The sequence below is a fragment of the Cavia porcellus genome, unplaced genomic scaffold, assembly GCF_034190915.1.
Source record: "Cavia porcellus strain 051 isolate PalLab524CR breed Dunkin Hartley unplaced genomic scaffold, mCavPor4.1 scaffold_10, whole genome shotgun sequence".
Taxonomy (NCBI): domain Eukaryota; kingdom Metazoa; phylum Chordata; class Mammalia; order Rodentia; family Caviidae; genus Cavia; species Cavia porcellus.
Genome location: NW_026947493.1, coordinates 6,314,035 through 6,336,085, shown reverse-complemented (window position 1 = coordinate 6,336,085; position 22,051 = coordinate 6,314,035). Strand labels below are relative to the sequence as shown.

The window sequence follows — 22,051 nt, the reverse complement described above, 5'->3', positions numbered from 1 at the left end:
GTCATGTTTGCTCTGACCCTACTCCCTACTTTATTTCAATGTGACTCTAGTGTTAAAACATATACCTACCAGGTCCATCAAAAGGCACAAGAGGGTGTGGAATTTTATCTGCAGCACCCAAAGGAATAAGGTACATATCTTTAACCTGCTTCATGTTGTTAGCAGCCACTCCATAGCGCTTTCTGCTACTGAAGTACGCAAACAGCAAAGTGTACGAAATTTGATCTTCTTCAGTTACTGGTGTGAAACGAACCACACAGATCTCCTATTTAAGAAAATAACAAATTGTTGTTTAAAAGAATAACCTAAAAATAGCCTGGTTTAAAATACTATTTCTCAATTAGAAACAATCAGATTTCTATAGTTTACAAACCTCAAAACAGATGAGACTAGTAAGAGGCCACAATCCTTAAGATTTCTGCTGATCAACTGACAGGTTTATTTTACATAAAAATTTTTCTTAAAAAAAGCAATTGAGTCTTGAGATGATTAATGAATTAGTGCTTGGTTAAACAACTTGTAAGAGGCAGAGATGACACCCTGTGATAGTTACAATATGACTTCTGTTTCCCGTGTTATAATTTCTGCAGAGTGGCTAGTGCTCTTGGAACATTGTGAATTAACAGTATTTAGCACCATCAATCCACTGTGTAATTATGTAAGTGTCTCCCTATCTGTGAGGAGTACGTTTGAAGATCCCTAGTAAATCCTTAGAACTATGGACAGTGACCAGCATATGTATTTTTTTCACATACATAGAACTATCACATATATCAAAAAGTTAATTTACAAATTAGACATGTACAGAGTAACAAATCTAATAATAAAATAGAACAATCATAATACAGCATAATAAAAGTGTCAGCATTACCACTTTTATGCTTTGAAGCCAGCTGCAACAAACTGAAGGTCACAGATCACTGTGACATCGAGTAAGCTGACTTGATAATCATGATAGTTAACTAATAATCAGGTAACACACATGGCCTAGATACAGACACACTGGACACAGGATGGCTAATGTCCTCCTGGGTGGGAAAGGAGCAAGATTTCATCATGCTACTACTCAGAATGGCAATTTAAAACTTGTGAGGGCTGGGGATATAGCTCAGTCACACAGTGCCTGCCTGGCAAGCACAAGGTCCTGAGTTTGATTCCCAGCACCAAAAAACTGCCCAAAACCTTATGAATTATTTCTGAAGTTTCCCATCCTGTATTTCTGAAGCATGCCTGACTATTGGCTAGTGAAATCTCAGAAACCAGAGCTACAAATAAGGGAAAACTAATATACATACAAATCTACTAAATTTAGGAGGACTAAATTTAGGAATAAAGGAGGAATAGGCTACCTAACAAAAGAGGAAAAAATTATGTCTGAGCTATTGTATCTTTGTTGCAAAAATTTAGTTTTGCCTTAAGCAAATGCCTACAAAGAAGAAAGGTAGAATTCCAGGGTGAATACTTAAAAGTATTTTTTTTTTTTTTTGTCTTTTTCCTTTTTATCGGTACCAGGGATCAAACTCACGACTGCCTGCTTACAAGACAGGTGCTTAAGCCGCTGAGCTAAATCCCCAGCCCCTACTTAAAAAGTATTTTTCCAAAATCTTGACAGAAGCCACAGAGAAAGTACATGAGAGGCAGAAAATGAAAGGGACTTAGGCTGCTTGAACATTAGCAAACAGCTTCTGTTCAGTTCTGCAACACACCTTATAGACACTGGCTCCCACACACAGGAGACTCTGCTCTCTTCATAACAACTTTGGAGAGGTTACTTTACAAACATTTTCCTATGCTGGTACTGTGAAAAAGCTTTGCTCACCTTGGTTCCTGATGCTTTTATTTTTTCCACATAATCCCAAACTGTCTGAGGTGATATCCTGCCACCTACTTGAATACTATCTGGTAGATCCTATGTTAAACAAAAAAGGAAAGTGATCAATATATATATGGAACACATTTATTATAATATTCATAATCATACCAACTAAGAGTTGCTCAGTAGCAACAGACATGCTTTCCTCTATGTTCAATTTCCAACACACACAAAAAGTAAACAAAAGATACTACAAAGCACAACGTTACTCAGAGGCAGCAACTACACTCTTGATGCCAGCTCCAAGTGAATGATGCCTAAAATACAATGACTAAGAAAGAGTGTTCATTCCAGGCTGTCAGTGGATAGATAACGTAAGAAAGAAAGCAGTGGCAAGCATATCATTTTTAACAAGTCAGCAAAGTCACGATGTGTTTCAAATATCCAGAGAGATGGCCCTCCCCTCCTAAGGTTGGTTTTCTGTTTTGGTAAAGTAGAAAAGGCGAACTCCTTAATCATTAAGAGCTACATTTCAGAAAATATTCCCTTACAGATTATTATTTCTAGATAGAGAAAAATAATACTGTAACAATGTAAGGCTTTTTTTTTAAAAAGATCATCTTTCCGAAAACAGACAACTATGTAGAAAGTCAATTAATATTTTAAAAACTTTATTCCATGCATTCATTTTTCCCATGAACACTAAAGGTCTTATAAAAACATAATTAACTTACATTAAATTCAATTCAGTTTATTTTAATCATTAATTACTTTAAAGACTTACTTTAACTCCAAACTAAAAATAACTAGAAAGCAGAAGTGAAGTTCTGGAAAGCATCTACACAGAAACTATGGCTCAGAGAAGAAAATTATATTTAAAATTAAAATGTTTGCATAGTTCAGAATCTAATTTTCAACTTAAAAGTTATCTGAACCATGATCTAATAAAAGACTAAATTTCTAAAGCCTGTCAAAAAGAACATCTACATTCATCTGGGGTTTTTTTTTTTTGGGGGGGGGGGGGGGAACCAGGGATCGAAATCATGACCTTGAGCTTGAGAGGCAGGAGCTTATACTGCTGAGCTAAATCCCTGGCTCATTTATATTTCTTACAAAAGTTACACATCTGAAATACCACGTACAGGCTGGGGATTTATTTAGCTCAGTGGTGGAAGTGCCTGCCTGGCAAACATGAGGTCGTGAGTTCAATCCACAGTACCAAAAAAATAAATAAATAAAATATCATTTACCAAGCAAACTACATGTAAATGTAATTAATATATAAATGTAATTAGTAATAAAACATTAATACTAAACAATCATTAAATAGTATCATTAAATACTACACTAATTTCAGCCTAATCACGTTTTATTAGACTTACAGAAAATATTCATATGATTTATCCTTTTTAAAATACTAAAGACAACTTTTTAAAAAGACATCTTTACAGTCAGCAGACTAAGAATGAATAAAATGATCTCAATATAAATATACATATGTACTGATTTATCTTCATCTTGTTAGATTCACAAAAATAATTTCCTTCCAAATGATTTTAAAATGTCATACTGTCATTAAAATATTATGAAATACTGCTGTTTACTTTCTTTAGGAACTATGTAATAGATTCTTCCAATTGCCTTATACATAAAATCACTATCAGTACAGCAATGATGGGAATGTTGCCAAGCTGCAAACTTCAATTCCCAGTCTACACCACATTCACAGAAACAGACAGGTAAGAGCTGTAGTCACAAAGCTGGAGAAATCACGCATACGAGGAAATTAAAAACTTGTTTAACAATGAAAAATCTGACAGGCTAATAGTACAAGTCACAGTTACGTCAATCTTTTATAAAGGTCTATATTAAAAGATATACTTGGATATGCACACAGAACACTCACTGATCTTTAATTCTCTGACATGGGGAAGCACATCTTAAGAATGTTAAGACACAAGTTTAAAATGAGAGGAGAGTTTTCAACAACTGTACAAAGCAACTGTAGAACTGACTAAACTGTTCAAACATTATTATTAGGTAATATTTTTAAACTATGCTTTTTTTTTTTAGGAATCACAGATCAAATCAGGCACAGAAAGGCAGAAAGGATCATAGTACCTCCGTCAGGTATTCAGATGAGCCAGATACTGGGTAGGCTTTGGTAACAAATTTTGCCACAGAGGGCATGTTGATAAAACCTTTCCAGATGAAGTTCAATCGAGCCAGGAAGGTAGACTCAACTTCAACAGTTCCAGGCATCTCTGGACTAGAAAATGTTATTATATAGTTAGCAGCCTGAAGATACATGAGAAGTTCATTTTTTATTTAGTCACTAGTTAACATAAAGCCATCCTCCATCTGCCTTATGCAGACCAAGCACCAAAGATATGCAAGCATTTTTCTCTAATAACCTAGCCACTGACTCTTGAGACAGCCAAAATGAGAGGTCAAGTGCCACACTCAGATCTCTCACTCTAACCACTTAAAATTAATGCTCAGTCTTAATCTTATTTTCATTAAAGTACAGGAAAAGATAGAAACTTTCTCAAAAGTCATTAAGAAATGCCACTTTATTGTTTTCAAAGACTTCCAAGTATAATTCAGTAAAAACCTATAATTACTATAAAAGCTGGGTGTGGTGGCTCACGCCTGTAATCCCAGCACTCAGGAAGCTGAGATGGGAGTATCGTTGCGAGTTTGAGACCAGCCTGGGCTACAAAGTGAGCTCAAGGCCAGCCTGAACTGCACAGCGAGACTCTGTCTCAAAAAAGACAAAAAAAAAAAAAAAAAAAAAAAAACCTATAATGATTATAAAAAGTATAACTGAGAGAGAACCACCGTGGAGCAGGAGAGAATGTTGATTTTGGAGACTCTTGTTTCTCCTCGTCAAAGAATTCAGAAGCCAAAATACTTGAAGTTGAAGATAATGCGTCTGCTATACTTTCTGCTTCATTGTCTGAATGTTTTCGAGCTACTCCAACGACAACTTTGACCTTTTTTGGAGAAAGATCATCTACAGGTGGTGCCATTCGACCTAAAGCCAGAAGACACCCCAAAATAAATGTTAATTGCAATTTTTATAAATTAATCCATTTTTACTTTGTCAAGTTATTTAGTTTACCTGATTGAGTTACGGGGTAACTATCCCTTTTCTGGGGCAGTGTCAAAACTCACCATCATATCATGGTTTCTCCTAAGTTATATTACCCCTAAGCTTAAGAATCAACAGAGAGCTTACCAATCAGTCATCATGCTCCCATTGTCTGGCATCTTCCACAGGGCCTAAATGCAAGTCTCAGAATATTGCACAGGACTGCACTGTATTATACTTAACTTCTCTTTCAAATTATTTTACAAACACTATTCTCTAAACATTGAACATGTGAGCAAACATGGACTCAATATAATTCCTTTGTTACTGGCATAAAAAATAAGGAAAAAGATGTTAAGTCACTTAGACAACCAATAATGAAAATGTTATACAACATAAAATGGGTTTCTTGATTCAAAGTTTTACCGAAAGTACACCAAAATCCAATAATATTGAGAAATATTTATAGAACTCCATGAAATAAATCTGTACCTTAGTTAGCACTGTATGCACCAGCAGTTTATGAGTATACATACACACATGGTATAGTGCTACTTAAGTACTAAGACATGGAAAACATACACTTTTATTTTCCAGTGCTGGTCACTACTTATGAAATGGATTTTGCTGCTTGTAACTGAGTCACAACCTACAGTTTAAAAAGTAATGACTATAAGACACTTAAAATGTAATCTATCAATATCTCGACAAACAAATCATGTGCCCCTATCCTTTCCCTAAACTCAATTCACATTCACTTTATTTCCAATCCCTGGAATGTGCCTGAGCTCTCTTTTTGCAAGAACATTTCTCCATTTTTTACATCTCTGCTTAAATGTTAATTCTTCAGGCAAGCTTCTCACACACCAATGTAGGTGAGATCTTCCTTCAAACACACTTATAAAAAGTGTACTTTAGTAACTGCTATCTGGCTATCTTTACCTCTTAAAGCCTAGAAAATATCAGATCTTTTTACCAATGTACTCCTTGCACTCAGCAAAGTACCTGACAAGAACAATTCACCAAATATTTACTAAATGAATAATCAAGATAATACACACAACGAGGTAATTTCTGAGCTGAAGATTCAGAGTAAACAATACAATACTGAAGAGCAAACTCACAGGATTGAGACTACCCAGGAACTACAAAGTACTGTAATCAAAACATTGTAGGGCAAGAGTAGGCAAATATAAATGGAGCAGAATAGAGGGCTTACATAGCATATAATTAACTGTATTTGATCTTCAACAAGGAAGCAAGGCAATACAATGGAGCAAAAAGTCTCGTTCAACAAATTATCTGGAACAACTAGACATACACATGCAAAAGCACACACACCGGAAGATTCATCTAGATATAAATCTTCCACTCTTCACAAAAATTAACTCAAAATGGATTAGAAACCTAAACAGAAAACTATAGGACTTATGAGAGACAACACAGAAGGAGACGTACGTGAGCTTGAGTATGTAATAAGAGAAAATACCAAAGGTATGATCTCTGAAAGAATGAGTGAATGAACAAAAAAAGGAATGCATGAATGGGCTAGACTCCATTAAAACTAAACACTTCAGCTTTGCAAAAAAATAATGCCGGGAAAATGAGATACAAGCCATCGGCTATGAGAAAATATTTGCAAAGGACACATCCGATACGATAGTATCCAAAATACACAAAAACTCTTAAAACTTAAAAATGGGAAAACAACCAACTCAATTAGAAAACAGGCAAAATAGCTAAACAGACTCCTAACAGAAGAGATGCACCAAGGGCACAGACATACGACAAGATGCTCGTTATCACATCATTTGGGAATCATAAATTATACAAGACACCACTACCTACCTATTAGAATGCCCAAATCCTAAACACTGACTCAGCAAATGCTGGTGAGCATACAGATCATAAAGAAATCTCACTTAGGTTGACAGGGATGCAAAGTAGTACAGCCACTTTGGAAAACTGTAAGTCAGTTTCTTACAAAAATAAACACACTATATGACCCAACAATTCTGTTCCCTGGTATTTACCCTCGCTGGTATTTATCCAAAGGAGATGGAAGCTTACATCCATCCACACAAGAAATGTCCTCATTTATAGCAGTTTTATTTATATCTACTTCAGTAAATGAATGCATAAAATAAACTAAGGTACATCCAAACAATGTAGTATCTGAAAAGAAATGAGCTATAAAGTCACAAAAGGACACTGGCAATCCTTAAATGGACATTATTGAATGATCCAATCCTGGCAAGTGTTGGGCGGTAAAGATCCCATGTAATACAATTAATTCTAAATATTAAGCTACACTATTGCATCAAAATATACCTCAACGCTGAAAAAGGTAGTCACACAAAAATACATTCCTGGGCCAGGGGTTTAGCTCAGCGGCATAACTGCCTGCTTGGCAAACGTGAGGTGGTGAGTTCAATCCTTGATACCAAAAAAAAAAAAAAAAAAAAAAAAACCAACCTCAACTTAAAAATACATTCCTGCTCAAAACCAGTAAGTAAATACTGTACTACCAAAACTAGAAAAATAAAAACTACTTAAACCACAAATGCTATGAAATACTGAAGTACTCCCCACCTTTAACAATGAATGCAACATTTTAGGGAAAAAATTTCTAATCACCTATGCAGATTTTGCAGTTAAGATCAAAAAGATGCTGTCTGTGTTGACTAGTGGTATCTTTAGACATGGAGTCATTCTCTTCTTTGTGTTTTTCAGATCCCTCTGGCTTTTCCAATGACTTACTGGCTGTCGGCTCCTAATGCAAAGTGAGAGTAAAGTCAGTTTGGGCTAATTCAATTATGCTTCAGCTCTAAAAACGTTATATTTTACACTGTTTTCCTAAAATGTAATCACTATATTCATAGGTTGCTTTCACTATTTTTTAAAAACTATTATTACTTGAAATGGGGGGGGGGGCACTCAGTTTCTCATTCTTCAAAGCTTTCAAATCATATCCTCAACATATCAGCTCTCAAACTATAGTCCAAGGATCCCCAACCTTCTTGACATCAGGGGCTAAGTTTAGCAGAGGACAATTTTTCCATGGACCAGGGGGTGAGGGTGGAGTTAAGGGATGTGTACCTCCAAGGTCCTGAAAAGTAGGATTTTGGCTTCTATGAGAATCTAGTGCCCTATTTATCTGAGGCAGAGCTCAAGCAAGCGGCAAGATGATGCTTCCCAGACCAACAGCCCACAGCCCACACACCAATGTCAGTTGAAGCCTGGAGTTAAGAGAAACCTGTACACTCTCTCTTAAGAAGCACCTAAAGCTGGGTGTGATGGTGCACACCTATAATACTATTACTTGGCAGGCCCAGTCAGGAAGATCACTGTGAGTTTGAAACCATCTTGTGTTACACAGTGAGCTTAAAACCAGCCTGAACTACATAGCAAGACCCTGTTCTCAACAAAACAACAAAAAAGAACCAGCTACAGATTCTTAAACCTATTAAGCAATTATACTACTATCCTAGGAATCTATACTGACATTTTAATCAGGTACCGATACTACAGATAGTCTATATTCTAATAGAAACAATACTCAACAATATCAACCTCAAAAAAGCCATTAAATCAGTAAGCTACTTTATTAAAAGTAAATAATCTACACATCTATAATCCTCACCTGAATCTCCATGGCTGCTTCCTGCTCCTTCATTGGTGCATCACTCTCAATTTCTATTTCACCTTTGTGAGTTATTTTTGTGATTGGTCGTCTTTCCACTTCTCTCTGCTCTTTCTCAATCATCTCTATGGTCTAAGAGAAAAATTTTTAAAGATTATATTTGAAATATGTATTTCCAAATGTACACTTATTAAGAGCTTTCATAAAAAACACAAATCATTATCATACTTGATTTTTAAGCTGAAGTAGTTTTCTAACACTAAAAAATATACACTGAAAGACTCCAAACCGTAGCAATGAGACATTTGCAAGTATAGCACACCGAGAGGCAAACTGAAGTACAACATGATTTGAAAATTGGTAAAACGTGATTTACATTTGAAATCTGCTGACTGATTCAGTACTTTTTAGCAGCTGCCACAGGAAATAAAAACTATCCTGCTCTTCAATCCTAACATCCTCTACAATAGCAATTTAGAAATCAAAAATGATGAGAGTTCCTATTAGTGGCCCTGACTGAGCCTGTTTATTATTGATGACAACTCTCAGCAACAAAACGAACACTGGGCCAGGATGGCAGAAGCAGTAAAAGGCTACTAGGAACGGGCAGAATGGGGAAAGGAAGGTAAAAACAGACTTGCTCACTTATCTTTCCTCCACTGAGTGCAAATCATCCTTAAAAAAATCCACTACACAGCTCACAATCAAGCTCATCTCCAGTGCAGAGGACACTTGCAGCATAACGTGCATGTTCAGGACAGGGGTTTAAAAGCAGTAAGAGTATTTTCAAAATAAAAAGAGGACAAATTACACAAGACGAAGATGAAGAAACATACAGATAAATATGATGTATCAAATCAAGGACTCCCATCCTTCAGACAAGACTGGGCATACATCTGCCTTCAGACTGAATGGCTCAGCAGCAGGGATCATGGGTAAAAGGTGAAGCACATAGATTCTAGAATAAACAAGTACCATTCCAACGCAACTGCAGTAAAAATACTGCAGCATATGGCTCTCTCCCCAACAATAGCTCTTTAAGTCACACATGACTTATCTTTAAAGGTACTCCATATTCACAATCCCCAAATAAGAACTCTTGGCACCTACATCTTTCAGAATTGTTTTAGAAATGCAGTGTAGTGTGCACATTATATTATGCAATGTTCTTTTAGAGCTGACATCACTGTATAATTAAATGTAGAGCACTGGTGAACTCATACCCTCTCGTGTGGCAGAGACAGCCACATGGGCAGAAAGGAGAACTAAGAAGCCAACTAGCACCCTCCCATTAGCCAGCTAGCATGCAGACCAAGGAGACAAGGAGAGCCTATCCCCATTCCCAGCCACATAAGCAACTGGCTGATTTTAAGAACAGAGGCTGAGTTGATAGCAACTAAAGTAAAAAAAAAAAAGAAAAAAAATCTCAATGCTTGAATTGTTTGATTGACTTTGCAGGCCTAAAGCTGGTACTCTGAGCATCTATTTAGAGGCCAACAATATACAATACAGCAACTATGGGGAATTTCCTTCTGTTTTCATTTTGAAATCCAGTATTTTTCTCACTGTCTTGTTTTGTTCTGGTTTACTGTTTCATTTTATTCCCTTTAAAATAAGTTTTTAAAAAACTATTTCTGTTTTCCAGGGGTGGTGGCTTATGCTTTAATTCTAGCACTTGGGAGGCTGCGGCAGGAGGATAGTTGCTAGTTCAAGACCAGCCTAGGTTACAAAGTGAGCCCAAGGCCAGCCTGAACGGCATAGAGAGACCCTGCCTCAAAAAAAAAAAAAAAACCTATTTCTGTGAATATGAACATTTACATGCATTTACATGTGGAACTCAACAGACTTTATCAATAAATTAGATTAGAAACAAAGTCTTTTTGTAGCCTTTGCTACTTGAAACTTTTAATAAGGGATTATAAACTTGTACATATTTTTATTCAGACTTACTTTACCTGCTTTTATAAATTACCAATATTCATAATACCTTCAGACTGTATTTATGAAAAGTACACATGATTAAGGTTCACTCATTGGTGCTTTGCAAAATATAGTGAGAGATGAGAATAGAATTTAAGGAAAAAAACAAACAGTAGAATTTAAGAAACAGAACCAGTTACACTGGAGTGCACCAGTAGTGGGAGCTACTTGAGAGGCTGAAGTAAGACACTCACCTGAGTCCAGGAGTTAAAGGACAGACAGGCAACATAATGAGACTCTTAACAGGGAGGGGAAGGCCCGGAAGCAGAGGGGAATAGGGAAGCAAAAAAAGAGGAGGGCAGAGGAGCAAGCAATTTCATAACAGAAAGGGTTACTGTTTAATGGATACTGATTTATCTCTGTACAATTTCTCCTATGACTAAAAAACACAGGAAAATAACACTTTTTTTTTTTGGTACCAGGAATCAAACTCAGCACCTTGCACAGGCCCACACCACTGACCTACAACCCCAGGTCAAATATATTATAGATCTCCTTACATGTCTGTTTTCTCTGCGTCTCCAAGCAGCTAACTCCTTAGAAGCCAGTTCTTCTGAACTCATTTTTATAAGATGATCAGGGGTTACTTCTCCTTTCAATACTTTTTTAAACAATATCTGAAATGACATAAAAATGAAATAGGGAGATAAACACGTTAAAAAAAGGAGCTATGGTATATAAAGTTGTAATTAATACATAATTCTGATACCTAATGTACAAATATTTAATGATTTATATATTACTCTACAGAGATTAAAGTTTCAAATCCTAAGGCAACAAAATACACATTTCATATAAAAACCAACACAGTGGGGAAACACATACAGTGGAACCTTATACACCAATCACAAAACTACAAGTCTATCCAGGGACTAGGCACGGTGTCAAATGCCTGTCACTCCAGCATTCTAGGAGGCTGAGGCAAAAGAATGCCAAATCCAAGCCAGCCTGGACAACTCAGTGACTTTAGTAAGACCCTATCTCAAAATTCTCAGGTTTTTTTTCCCCTCAATGGGCAAAACAATGTAGTTCACTGTGAAGGCCCAAAGTTCAAGCCTGAGTGGCACCAAAGCAAGTAAACAGTCTACCCAAAAATCTGTCAAAACCAAATTACAGTGCAGCAAGGTACTACATAAAGACTTTTCTTTACTCAATGTAATCCTTTCATATTTTTAAGATTTTGCTTGTTTAAATTCGGTCTTGAATTGGACCCAGAACAAAGGATCAACTTCAAGAAAAAAAAAATGTAAAGGAAATAAATATTTAATTATTAAGGAAAAGCTACTGGGCTGTATAATTCCAGACGTATCTAAAGCCAGTCGCAGTGGTACACACTTGAAATCCCAGTATTTGGGAGGCTGAGGCAAGAGGATGACTGTGAGTTAGAGGCCAGCCTAGGCTAAGTTCAAGATCAGTCTGAACTATACAATGAAGCCTATTACAAAAACACAAACCTACGGAAAAAGTATGAAATTCCTCTTGATCGTGACAGTAGACTACATAGTGTGGATTTTTCTTAAGTAGCTGTCTATTTCAAAAGAATACTTCAAATGAGACAATTTTCCTTTAGTATCCACAGTGGTATTAGTTCCAGGATCCCACGGATAGCAAATTCCTCAAATGTTTAGGTATCTTATACAGAGTGATACACTATTTGTACGTATTTCTGTGCATGCTTCTATATACAGTCATGTGCTATGGAACACTTCAGTCAGTAATGGACATGCATAGACTCAGAACATTCTATCACCAAGAGAAAATGTTCACATAAATACATTCAGCAATGTTTACCCAATGGCCAAACTGCCTAATGATGAATTTTTAAAAGTGCATCCCCGTTGTTAAGGAACACAAGACTGTAGTTATCTCTAGGTTTACTTATGTAGCACTAAGTAAGTGCTATGTTCACAGTTGATACACTGCACTATTAAGGAATAATGACTAGAAAACAAATTTGTATACATGTTCAGTAAGAATGCAATTTTTCAAGTATTTTTGATATGCTGTATGTGGATGACTGACTAGACTGCAGCAAATGTCCTTAAACAAATCTATGCAAAAACTTCATAAAAGGAGGTTACATTTAATTACTTTCTGTAACCTGGTGTCATCTGCAGCAAAAACTACTGCTGAATCTAAGTACGTGTAACATAAAGATGTTGGAATTCTGAAAAATTCAATGGCAACACTGTGCTCAGTACATTCATCAAAGGTGAACTTTAGAGCCTTGTACACTGGCACCCTGGGAGGTTCTGACTGGAGGACTGTAAGTTTGAGCCCAGCCTGGGCAACATAATAAGACCTTGTCTCAAAATTTAAAAAGGGATAAAGGTATCTTAGTGCAAAAGACTAGGATTAATCTCTAGTAATGGTAGGGGAAAAAAGGTCTATCTAGACTTCCTCACTCTCAAAAGGTTAAAGAGATTATATTAATGCTTACTCCCTTGCTAAAAGAAGTAAAGTTTATTTTAGTAAAAGTTTTAAAATCATCATGCAGGGTTGCTGTGTTCTGTTACTGGTTGTTTTTTGTTTTGATGAAACAGTATCACTTCTTTGCCCAAGTTGTTTCTGTTTCCCAGGCTCAAGCAATTCTCCTATCTCTCAAGCAGCTGGAATTAAAAATGCATGTGGACCAGGCCCAGAGTTTTAGGTTTTTTTCTTCTTTCTACTCTAAATGTAATTTACATTTTTAAGGAATACAGTGCTCTTTTAAGCTTGCATCAAAAGTAATAGCAAAGCTTTAATGAAGTTTAGCTTTATATAGTTTCTAAAGAAAACACGAGTGAACTTTTTAAGTAATATGCATTGCATTATAGGGCCGGGGATATAGCTCAGTGGCACAGTGCTGGCCAAGCAAGCGTAGGATCCTGAGTTCAATTCCTGAAACCCCCTCCAAAAAATAATAATATGCATTATACAAGGGAGAGTCAAGGAAAAAAAATTTCACATTTATCAGGATAAGATGAATAGTATTTCAACAGCACTATACAACACTACTCATAACTATGCAGAGTCCAGGCACTGATTCCAAGAGAATTTACTAGAAGCATATAATCATGAACTAGGGATACAGCTGAGTGAGGGATGCTCTGCACGTGATATGCTGGATTCCATACCCAGCACCACACAGAATGGAACAGACAAAACAGAACACGTTCTAAACCAAGAGGTATAGTAACTCTACAGTATGGTTCTGATTAATAAACTATGCATCTACACTATTACACTCAATCTCAATGTAAACAAGAAAGCTGAAAGCATAAATATCTATAGACACGAACAAAACATACTCACATTGTTTTTAGGATCTTTTAGATTGAACATCAAACTTCTATATTTGTTCTTATATTTAGCATCTGTGTCCCGAAAAAAGGAGAAAAGTTCTTTTTCAATTTTTGTGGCAACTTTTGCTGCCTTTTCTTCTGGTACCTTCAAATTTGACTCGGTAAGCCTTAAAATCAGAACAATCCAATTAGCTTTAGGGCACATGAAGCAAGTCACTGAATCTTCTGCAATAATAGTGTGTTACCTTTTCATAAGAATGTCTTTCAGAGAGTGCCTGACGCTCTGTCTGATCTGATCCGCAGAAGGCTTTGAGGCACGGGGAGCAGCAGGATGCACGCTGGGCACTCCTTTCTCCACTTTCTTCCTCTTCACCTCCTGCTTCTCGTGAGTACCTGATTTCAACAAAAATTCATAACATTTTAATGAACATTAATTTGTAATCAAAATTAACTGATAAATCTCTATAATCCATAGTCCTCACTTAAATCAGAACCTACACTACACTGACATATTCCTGACACTGAAATCTAATGAAAATTAATGGTGATTAAAAAGCTATAAACTTGGGCTGGGGATTTAGCTCAGCGGCTTAAGTGCCTGCCTTGCAAGTGCCTGGTCGTAAGTTCAATCCCCAGTACCAATAAAAAAATTTGTAAAAATTAAAAAAAAAAAAAAAAAAAAAAAGAAAGAAAGAAACTAGACTGTAGTAACAGATTATATAGGTACAGATTAAAAACAAAACAAAACAAAAAGCTATAAACTGGGACCAGGGGTTTAGCTCAGCAGCATAAATGCCTGCTTGGCAAACACGAGGTCATGAGTTTGATCTCCAGTACAAAAAAAAAAAAAAAAGCTATAAACTGGGCTGGGGGTGCAGTCTAGTGGTAGAGCATTTGTCTAGTATGCAATTCCCAGCACCATCCCCAAAAAAATAAAGCTACAAATACGCTTTTCCCCCAATTTAGATAATAGCGAAGAGCTGCTTTTCACATGCATATGTTAATTAACTATATGTACATTAGAAAGCTATTTGACCTGAACTTATTAGGTGAACAGCACCATTTAATGACCTTACAAATATCATAAAAATTGAATGTTAGGCTTATCGCTTTTTTCTATCACTACTAATTCCCATAAATCTCCGAAGTCTCAGTGTCAAATATCATACTACTCTAATGTATATTATATCGGCTCACTTATTCTACAAACTCTCATTTGTTTTGGGCATTTTCTGTTTTTTGCATTTTTTTAACTCTAAGTTTACTGGTACATTTTAGATATGCATAATGGACCACATTCACCCCACAGAATATTTTGATTCTTTTTCCCAATCCCCTTCCCTCTCTTTAACCCCTTTCCTTCCCTATAACATACTAAGCTTTGTTTCTGTGTTTTCAATCTTTTTTTCCTTCTTTGCCCTCTTCCCAGTTCCTCTTACCTTTTTAACAATTTCTTCCCATTTCACAGTATATATTGATCAAGACTTTATTTGCTCTTTCAGTTTCTCACACAAGAGAGACAATGCATTATTTACACATGTGAGTCCGATTTATTTCACTTAAAGAGTATGGTCTCAAGGTTCATCCATTTACCTAGAATGTCTCAAGTTTATCCTTATGGCTGAATAGCACTCCACTGAATAAAAAGATCACCTCTTTTTTATCCATTCCTTAGTTGGTGGGCATTTGGGTTGTTTTCAAGATTTAGCTATTATAAATTATGCTGCTATTAAAAAAACATGGGTATGTGTATATTTCTCTGATATATTTTAAAATCTTCCCTGAAGATATGCAGAAGGGATTGAATAGTTGGGTCAAATGAGACCTCTAATCCTAGTTTTTTGAGGAATCTCCACACTGATTTCCACACAGTGGTTGCACCAGTCTATACTCCGCCAACAGTGGGAAAGGGTTCCTTTTTCCCCACAACCTCACCAGCATTTGTTACTGGTTGATTTCTTCATGACAGCTATTCTTTCTAGAGATGGATCTTGGTATTGTTTTAATTTGCATTTCTCAAACGATCAATGATATTGAACATGTTTTTATATATTTATTTGCCATTTATAGTTCTTCATCTGAGATACACGTGTATATTCAGCTCAGATGCTCATTTTGGATTGAGTCTTTAAATTTAGGGAATCTGATTTTTTAAAATTATATGTTCCAGATATAAGTTCTTTGTCAGAGAGATAACTGCTTAAAATTTTTTCCCATTCTGTGGGTTCACACTGTTGCTAATTTCTTTTACTGCACAAAAGCTTTTTAATAGGATGAGAGCCAGTTGTTGATTCTTCATATTATTTCTTGTGAGACTGGGTTTAAATTGTTTTAACTAATACATAAAAACAACATTACACATATTAATGGGGTACAATGTAATGTTTTGGTACATGCACACATTATGTAATATTTGAATGAGATTAAACATATCTACCTCTTTCAACATTTGCCATTAGTTAATGGTGAAAATATTCAAAATCCTTTCTAGCTTTCTATACAGAACATGTATACACATATATACAGAACATTCCTGCTGTTTATAATCTCCTCCTGTGTAACACCACACAACTTTCTAACTACTAATTCAGTGCCTACTGATCAGACTTCCCTATGCATGCCTGAACCCCGCTCTCCTCAAGTCTGTTAATCAACATTCTATTCTCAGCTTCTATGTCGATCAACTGTTTCAGATTCCAAACATCAGTGAGAGTATGCATCCCATTCCACCCATGTTGTGGCACATAATGGGACCGCATTCTTCTTTATGGCAGAATACTACTCGATTGTGAATGTATGTCACATTTTTCTACTCATTCAACTGCTGAACACTTCCATATCTTAGTCAGTGTGAATAATGCCACCATGAAGATGGGTGTACAGATGTCTCTCCAACGTACTTTCATTGTCTTTGGATATATAACCAGGAGTACTTATACCTAGATCATACAGGGGATCTACTGTTTTCCATAATGGCTATGATAACATGCAGTCCCACCAAGGACGTGCATATCTTCCTAAGCCTCACCAGCAACTGTTATTTCAACGTGGATGAGGTGACAATCTCACTGCAGTCACAATTTGCATTTGTCTGATGATTAGAGAAATATTAAGCATTTTTTTTCATGTACTTGTTACTCCAACAATTAAGTCTATCATTTTTACTATCTTCATGGCTTCACTTCACCACAAAACCCCACAAAAATCAGACAGTACAACCCTATTACTACTTTCCTGCACAAGTACTACCTTTATTCTCCCCTTTAAACGTCTCAGACCTTGATGAAAGCCAATTTTTATTCTTCACACAAACAGGCAACAAACATATGAATACACTATAGATAAATAAGCACTGGCACTTACAGATCCTATTTAAAATTCATAATCATAAACATCAAGCAAGGAACTCAATGCCCAGCCCCATTAAAATTTGCCAACGAGCCTGCTCTTTCACTTTTCAAATCATCTATTTCACACTGTTTTCTCCTCTTCTTAAACCAGGAGCAACTGCCTTCCACCTTCACCCTCCTTTGATTTGCCCACTCAACACTGAGGAAACAGAAACATGGTAACACACCATGTGGTCAGCAAAGCGCCCCTCCATACCTGACAATATACAGTACTCCCTACTATAGAGTGAGCATCCCTAAAGCCAAAATCTCAAGTCTGAAAATTTTTAAAAAGATGCTCAGAAACGTTCAGATTTGATCAGGGCAATAAGACAAAAGGAAGAAGAAAGGAGGAGGTCAATTGACAGGATTTTGTATATTAAAAAACCTTAAGACTTAACTAGACACCTCTCAGAAATGATGAGTCAATATTGTTGCACAATACAAAATCAATATATAAAAATCTATAGCTTTTTATAAAATAAAAATTTTAGGAAATGAAATTGCTGAGAGGTCAAGAAAGCAATTCCATTCTCAATGGCTACAAAAAATAATAGCTACCTAGAATGAAGCTATCTACCAAGAAAGTCAATGATCTCTGTGACAAAAAGTACAAAACATTGGTAAAACAAATTGAAGACTCGCTCCCAAAACCCGTATATATACAAACTGAAATACTGTTAAAAGTCTAGGTTATCCAAAACAACCTACAGATTCAACATAATCCTTAACAATATATGAATAACATTTTCCATAAAAATAGAAAAGGATACTCCTACAAATTACAGGGAATCACAAAAGACTTACAAAAGAGCCAAAGCAATCCTGAGCAGAGAACAAAGCTGAAAACATTACAATATCTGACTTCAAGATACACAACGGAGTAACAGTAACCAAAACAGCATGGCAATGGCATAAAACAGACACATAAACCAATGGGACACTACAGACAATTCAGAAATGATTTTTTTTTTAAACAGTCTTGGCTGTTATTCAGACTGGCCTTCAACTGGTGGTGATCCTCTTGCCATAGCCACCCACGTGCTGGGATTACAAGCATGTGCCAACATATCAAGCTTACAATCAATTTTTAATAAAGGTAATCAAGAATTTCCACTGGAAAAAAGTCTCTTCAATTACTGGTTCTTGAAAAAATACACATGCCATAGTATCGTCTTTAACCAATTCCTTGACTACATACACACACCCCTCATTTCTGTTGCCTAGAACAGCAAAATTCCTTAAGTTATCTGCAATAAATGCTTTCAGTTCCTTACCTTTACATTCTTCTATAAACTACTATTGGTTTTTGCACCTATTGCTCCACCAAAGTCATTCTACTTATCAATGAATGAACTGTTTTTCCTTCTGTGTTTCTTTTGAGACAGTCTCGCTGTGTAGTCCAAGCTAATGTCAAGCTCCTGGCAATCCTCCCGCGTTTCTCCTCCAAGTACTGGGATGATGTGCATGCACCACCACACCAGACAATTATATCTTTTTTATTAAATCATAAGTTTAACAGTGTGTTCATTTTATTAGATGTCTGGATATACTGACAAAACTGCACCTGGCTTTGCTGGCTCCTGGCCACCTGGTTTTCCAGCTCTCCTCTTCCCTAACAGGCTGCCTCACCTCTTTTGCCTTGTCTCCGCTGCCAGAACCTCTTCCCCCAAATTCCAATGCTGGTGCTCTACAGGCTCTGTTTCTGCTTCTTTACTACAGAACTCTGTAACTGTTTACATCTACACCTATGATTTTAAGTAACTACTATGCACTATGAGACCTACATGTATGCAACTGCCTCCAAATTCTCCCATCAGCTCCTGACTAGTCTTCCAAAGGTATGCTCACATAACTCTACCTGGACATCTAAGTTTTACCGACCATAAATTTTCAGTCTTCCTCGCCCAATCTTTTCCTCATCTCTACACCAACATTTTACCCAGATATCCTCTAAGATTCTTTCATCTACTTTAGTCCACCACAAGTCCTGACAACTCTACTATGAAAGCTATCTTAACCTATCACTTCTCACTACCTCCAATGTATAACTGTCACCCGCCACCACCAATTCTTACAGAAGATACTGGTTTACACTCCTAGTTGGTATGCTTTTTCTCCTGCCTCCTACAGGTTAGTATTCACAGAGTACTCCTTGTAAAGCTTTCTGAATGTTTCCCTTAATATTCAGAATAAAACTCTTCTCTACCTCCTCTTCTATTATTCTGTATCTCATGCATTACTTTCCAATCCCCTCACAACGACTTCCTCCAATAAATGCCAAGCTTGTATCAACCTCAAAGCTTAAATTTACTGGGTCCCTCACCTATAGCCTCCTACAAAAATCTCTGTATCCTCTCAAATTCCACAAGTTACCACCTCCCTCCTTCTAAAACAGAAGTTTCTACCTATCTCTCTTACTGCAGCTCTCTATCCTATTAGCATACTTTTTCTTAAGTCTCTAAGAGAATGTTCCATTTGCTTACAGCTTGCCTTCTCCCAGAAGTACACAGTGCTGCTGAGGCAAAGCCAGAGGTTCACTACTGCTTCCTCACGATTCAGTGACCCTTTTCATTTACAGTATGACCAGTCATCTAAACACCTTCATTATTAAAACATTAATTTAAAAAATTTCCCTAAATACAGCAGTCCAGGACTTGCAAACTTTCACAGGCATACTGTGTAACAGTCACAGCTAGTAACATGAGACTCACTTTATTGGGAGTAGGAACAAATTCGACTTACACTCTCCCTGAATGGAACTCATTCATAAGTTAGGATCTACTAAAAAATAACTGTGTGTGAAACAAGATATAAATAAATCAATACATAACAATTTCTATTAATCTCACTACCTGGTTTTGAAGCTGTGCAAATAATGTTTGTAGTTTCTTTCGGTATTTTTTCACTTTTTTCTTCGGAGGATCTCCGTGGTAAAACTGGTTGTCCCATCTTTCGAAGAGGAGCTAGCTGCCATTTTTTTATTTCATTTTCTCTACAGTCTGATGAATTTCTGCCTTCAGGAGATTCCTGGAAAAACAGTATGTAATTCATTAACCTCAAAAACCACTAAATAATCTTTAAAGAAAAAACAAGCATCAGTGACACATAGATAAATGCCAGGCGTGGTGGCACATGCCAGTAATCCTAGCATTCAAGAGGCTGAGGCAGAGAGAGTTATGATGAGTCTGAGGCCAGCTTGTGCCATGGAGTTCAAGGCCAATCTGAATTACAGAGCAAAAGCCTCCCTCAAAAAACTAAAAAGTACACAGATAAAAAACCATTTAAATCAAATTAGTATTATAACACGTGAAGCAACTTTATTTTAGTCAAACATCTAAAGTTTTTCAAAAAATGTACAAAAACCCATCATTAATAAAAAGATTCACTCTCACTCAAAATCTGGTGATAAACATTTGTTTTCTGCAGAACATGCAATGGGTTACAAGGAGGAAAAAAGTAACACACTGATCATATTCCAAACAATGTTAGTAACAAAGTTAGGTATAATGTAATAAACAGCTTCTGACTGTAGACACAAGAAAAGAAATTGTGGAGAAACGAGCATTTCTATTTCTCAATGTATTGCTAAAGCAAATGAGGTCACGCTTGCTGATAGTAAGCGCGTCAGAGAAGCTCTCAGTGTGTTTAAACATCATGGGCGAGAATAAACCAGCAGCATACTTGTGACTCTGGCCCTAATTATAGCCTACACAGTAGTACTAGTACACCTCGGTTCATGAACTCACTTATCTCCACAATTCTGGCTGCAATCTGAACTAACGAGAACTGAACTACATTTCTCTGTAAGATCAACACTGAACCAAACCACTAAGTTTTACCTGGTTCTCATCCAACTCAGTGATTTGCAACCAGAATAATGAAAAAGAATCAAATCTGTGAACTGAGGCTGTACTAATGAACTGGAATCCTGAGACTTGAGGGAATTTAATCACACCACTGCACTAGTGTACACAGTTATACAGTCCTAAGTTTTTACGACAAAGTTATATACCCTATTTTCTCTAGAACAGAAATCGTATAATTATCTCTTTGCATGTTTTTTACCTCACCAACTAAACTACCTTCAGTGCAGGAACAAATTTCAATGAATATACTATGGCCGGGGATTTAGTTCAGTGGCATAAGCGCCTGCCTAGCAAGCCTGAGGTCATGAGTTCAATCTCTAGTACCAAAAAAAAAAAAAAAAAATGTATATGCTAAATCTGAATGTGCCATGTTCACCACACAATAGAAACTCAATAAATGATTTGATATAAACATGCAAGGATAAAAAATGACATATGAAAAGCATTCTTTATAGACTAACATCAGAAAGATTTGATAGTTCACCATAAAAAGTAATGATCATTTCACAGATATATTTACAAAATCAGCTTTTCTTTATTGATATAAATACTAGATAGAGAAATTTCTCAATATATTAACAAAATTGATGTCTTATCATGTCTTGTCAGGCAAAAGACTCATAATACATTTTTAAATGGTGAAGAAGTTATACATAAAAGATAATGATTAAAGGTAATGATACATAATAATTCCCAAAGACCTGATATAAACTGTTCTTAATGGGGCTCTCAGATCTTTATTATCTATTACTTTGACGCTAGCCAAATGAGCAAAGCAACAAAAAGTATCAGACAAATACTTATGCTGATTGTTGTTTTGGGTTTTTGGCCTTTGTGACACAGGGTCTCACTACGCAATTCAGGCTGGCCTTGAACTCACTCGCTTTGTAGCCCTCACAGCGCTCCTCCTGCCCCAGCCTCCAGAGTGCTGGGATTACAGGGGTATGCCTGGCTCTAACCTTGTCTTCTTCAATCTGAA

At 36.4% G+C, this 22,051-nt stretch overlaps 1 protein-coding gene across 8 annotated transcripts in view; it reads right to left on the bottom strand.

Moving 5' to 3' along the window:
• Positions 1–22,051, bottom strand: part of Phf3 (PHD finger protein 3) — a 79,646-nt gene that overhangs the window by 2,970 nt on the left and 54,625 nt on the right. For 7 of the 8 annotated variants that reach the window (XM_063256928.1, XM_063256930.1, XM_063256929.1 and 4 more), the window contains 10 exons: positions 20,059–20,233; positions 14,060–14,207; positions 13,825–13,981; positions 11,031–11,147; positions 8,551–8,682; positions 7,545–7,680; positions 4,655–4,850; positions 3,935–4,082; positions 1,820–1,909; positions 70–265 (listed from right to left, as the gene is read on the bottom strand). In XM_063256928.1, coding sequence (XP_063112998.1) covers positions 70–265; positions 1,820–1,909; positions 3,935–4,082; positions 4,655–4,850; positions 7,545–7,680; positions 8,551–8,682; positions 11,031–11,147; positions 13,825–13,981; positions 14,060–14,207; positions 20,059–20,233 — 1,495 coding nt within the window. The remainder of the gene's footprint in view (positions 1–69; positions 266–1,819; positions 1,910–3,934; positions 4,083–4,654; positions 4,851–7,544; positions 7,681–8,550; positions 8,683–11,030; positions 11,148–13,824; positions 13,982–14,059; positions 14,208–20,058; positions 20,234–22,051) is intronic. The other variant, XM_063256933.1, reaches the window with a different exon arrangement.